Below are 1,319 nucleotides of genomic sequence, written 5' to 3' on the forward strand. Positions count from 1 at the left end.
CGGCGGCCGCAGCGGAAGCCTGGAGCGGACCACCACCAGCGGCGGCCGCAGCGGTTCGTCGACGTCGGCGCACAAGCGCACGGCCTCGACCGGTTCCGCCACTTTATCAAGAGGCGCACACAAGCGAAGTCGCTACGTACGCACACACACGACCGCACACACACGACCGCACACACGACCGCACACGCGCGCACACGACCGCACACGCGTGAGACACTCATTTGTGGTTGTGCGATTTGTGCGCCGAGCAGGAGGAAGAGGAGGAAGAAGACGAGGAAGACGAAGATTCGTTCCTGGATGATGACGACGAGGACCACCACCAGGCCTCGCGGCGGGAGCTGCAGGAGCTGTGCCGCGCGTTTGCCAAGGGGCGCAACTACTGGGAGGACGAAGACGACTTTGACGACGCCGCCATGGAGGTCTCCTGGCGCGACGCCCTCGCCGAAGAGAATCGCAGGTTCGTGTCGTGTCGTGTTGTGTGTCGTGTGCGTGTCGTGTCGTGCGGTTGACAGAGCGTGTGTCGTGTGTGAAACGTGTGTAGTGCTCGCCTGGGCGCGTTGGAGGACAGGAAGGACATGGAGGAGGAGCTGCGGCGGAAGAAGGAGAAGCAGGAGAAAAAGAAGAAGCTCGCCCAGGAACGCAAGAAGGCCCGGAGGTAGGCCTTCCGCTACGAAGACGAAGACGAAGAACTGCGTCGTGGTAGCCAGCTATGAACATAAATATAAATATATGTTTGTTACAGTTGATGTTGGTTTCTTCTTCTTCACTTTCTCGTCTTTCCGCTTCCGCTCTCGTTGGACCCGCGCGGCTGGTCGTTGTCCAGGGTCGCCGCCGTGTGCAGCAGCTTCAGCTGGTGGAGCTCGTAGATCAGCTGCACGAGGGGCATCGCCAGGTACTCGTCCAGGCCCTCCGCGCCCACCACCCGCGCCAGCTCCGCCATCGTCTTCGGCGGCCCAGCCACCGCCGGCCCCGCCTGGCCACCAGCCTCGGCGCCAGCGGCCGCAGCCCCGGCCGCCGCCGCAGTCCCGGCCGCCGCCAGGGCGCCTTCGCCGCGCAGGTGCTCCTCAATCGTGCGCGGCTCGGTGGCGGCGATGTCGTCGGACGACGGCGGCGGCGGCGCCTGCGGGGCGCCGGAGAGCAGCTGCTGGGCGCCCTGTCGCAGGCCCGTGAAGAAGGCCATCGAGCTCTGCCCGCCGTGCATCTGGACCAGCGTGTTCCGTCGGTCGGCCTTGTTGCCGCCGGCCGTCGCTGCAGTCGCGGTGGTGGTCGTGGTGCTTGTGGTAGCCGTCATGATGGGCTGGGCGTCGAGCGAGTGGTTG

At 65.5% G+C, this 1,319-nt stretch overlaps 1 protein-coding gene across 1 annotated transcript; it reads left to right on the plus strand.

Annotated features, from left to right (window-relative positions):
• Positions 1–13: 13 nt before the first annotated feature.
• On the plus strand, positions 14–659 carry ACA1_315490 (SPT2 chromatin protein; the record flags this gene model as incomplete). Its single annotated transcript, XM_004353205.1, has 3 exons — positions 14–136; positions 252–457; positions 542–659. Coding segments are annotated over 3 exons (447 nt in total), but the record flags the coding sequence as incomplete, so codon positions are not given.
• Positions 660–1,319: the final 660 nt, after the last annotated feature.

This window comes from Acanthamoeba castellanii (assembly GCF_000313135.1).
Source record: "Acanthamoeba castellanii str. Neff unplaced genomic scaffold scf7180000083890, whole genome shotgun sequence".
Taxonomy (NCBI): Eukaryota; Discosea; order Longamoebia; family Acanthamoebidae; genus Acanthamoeba; species Acanthamoeba castellanii.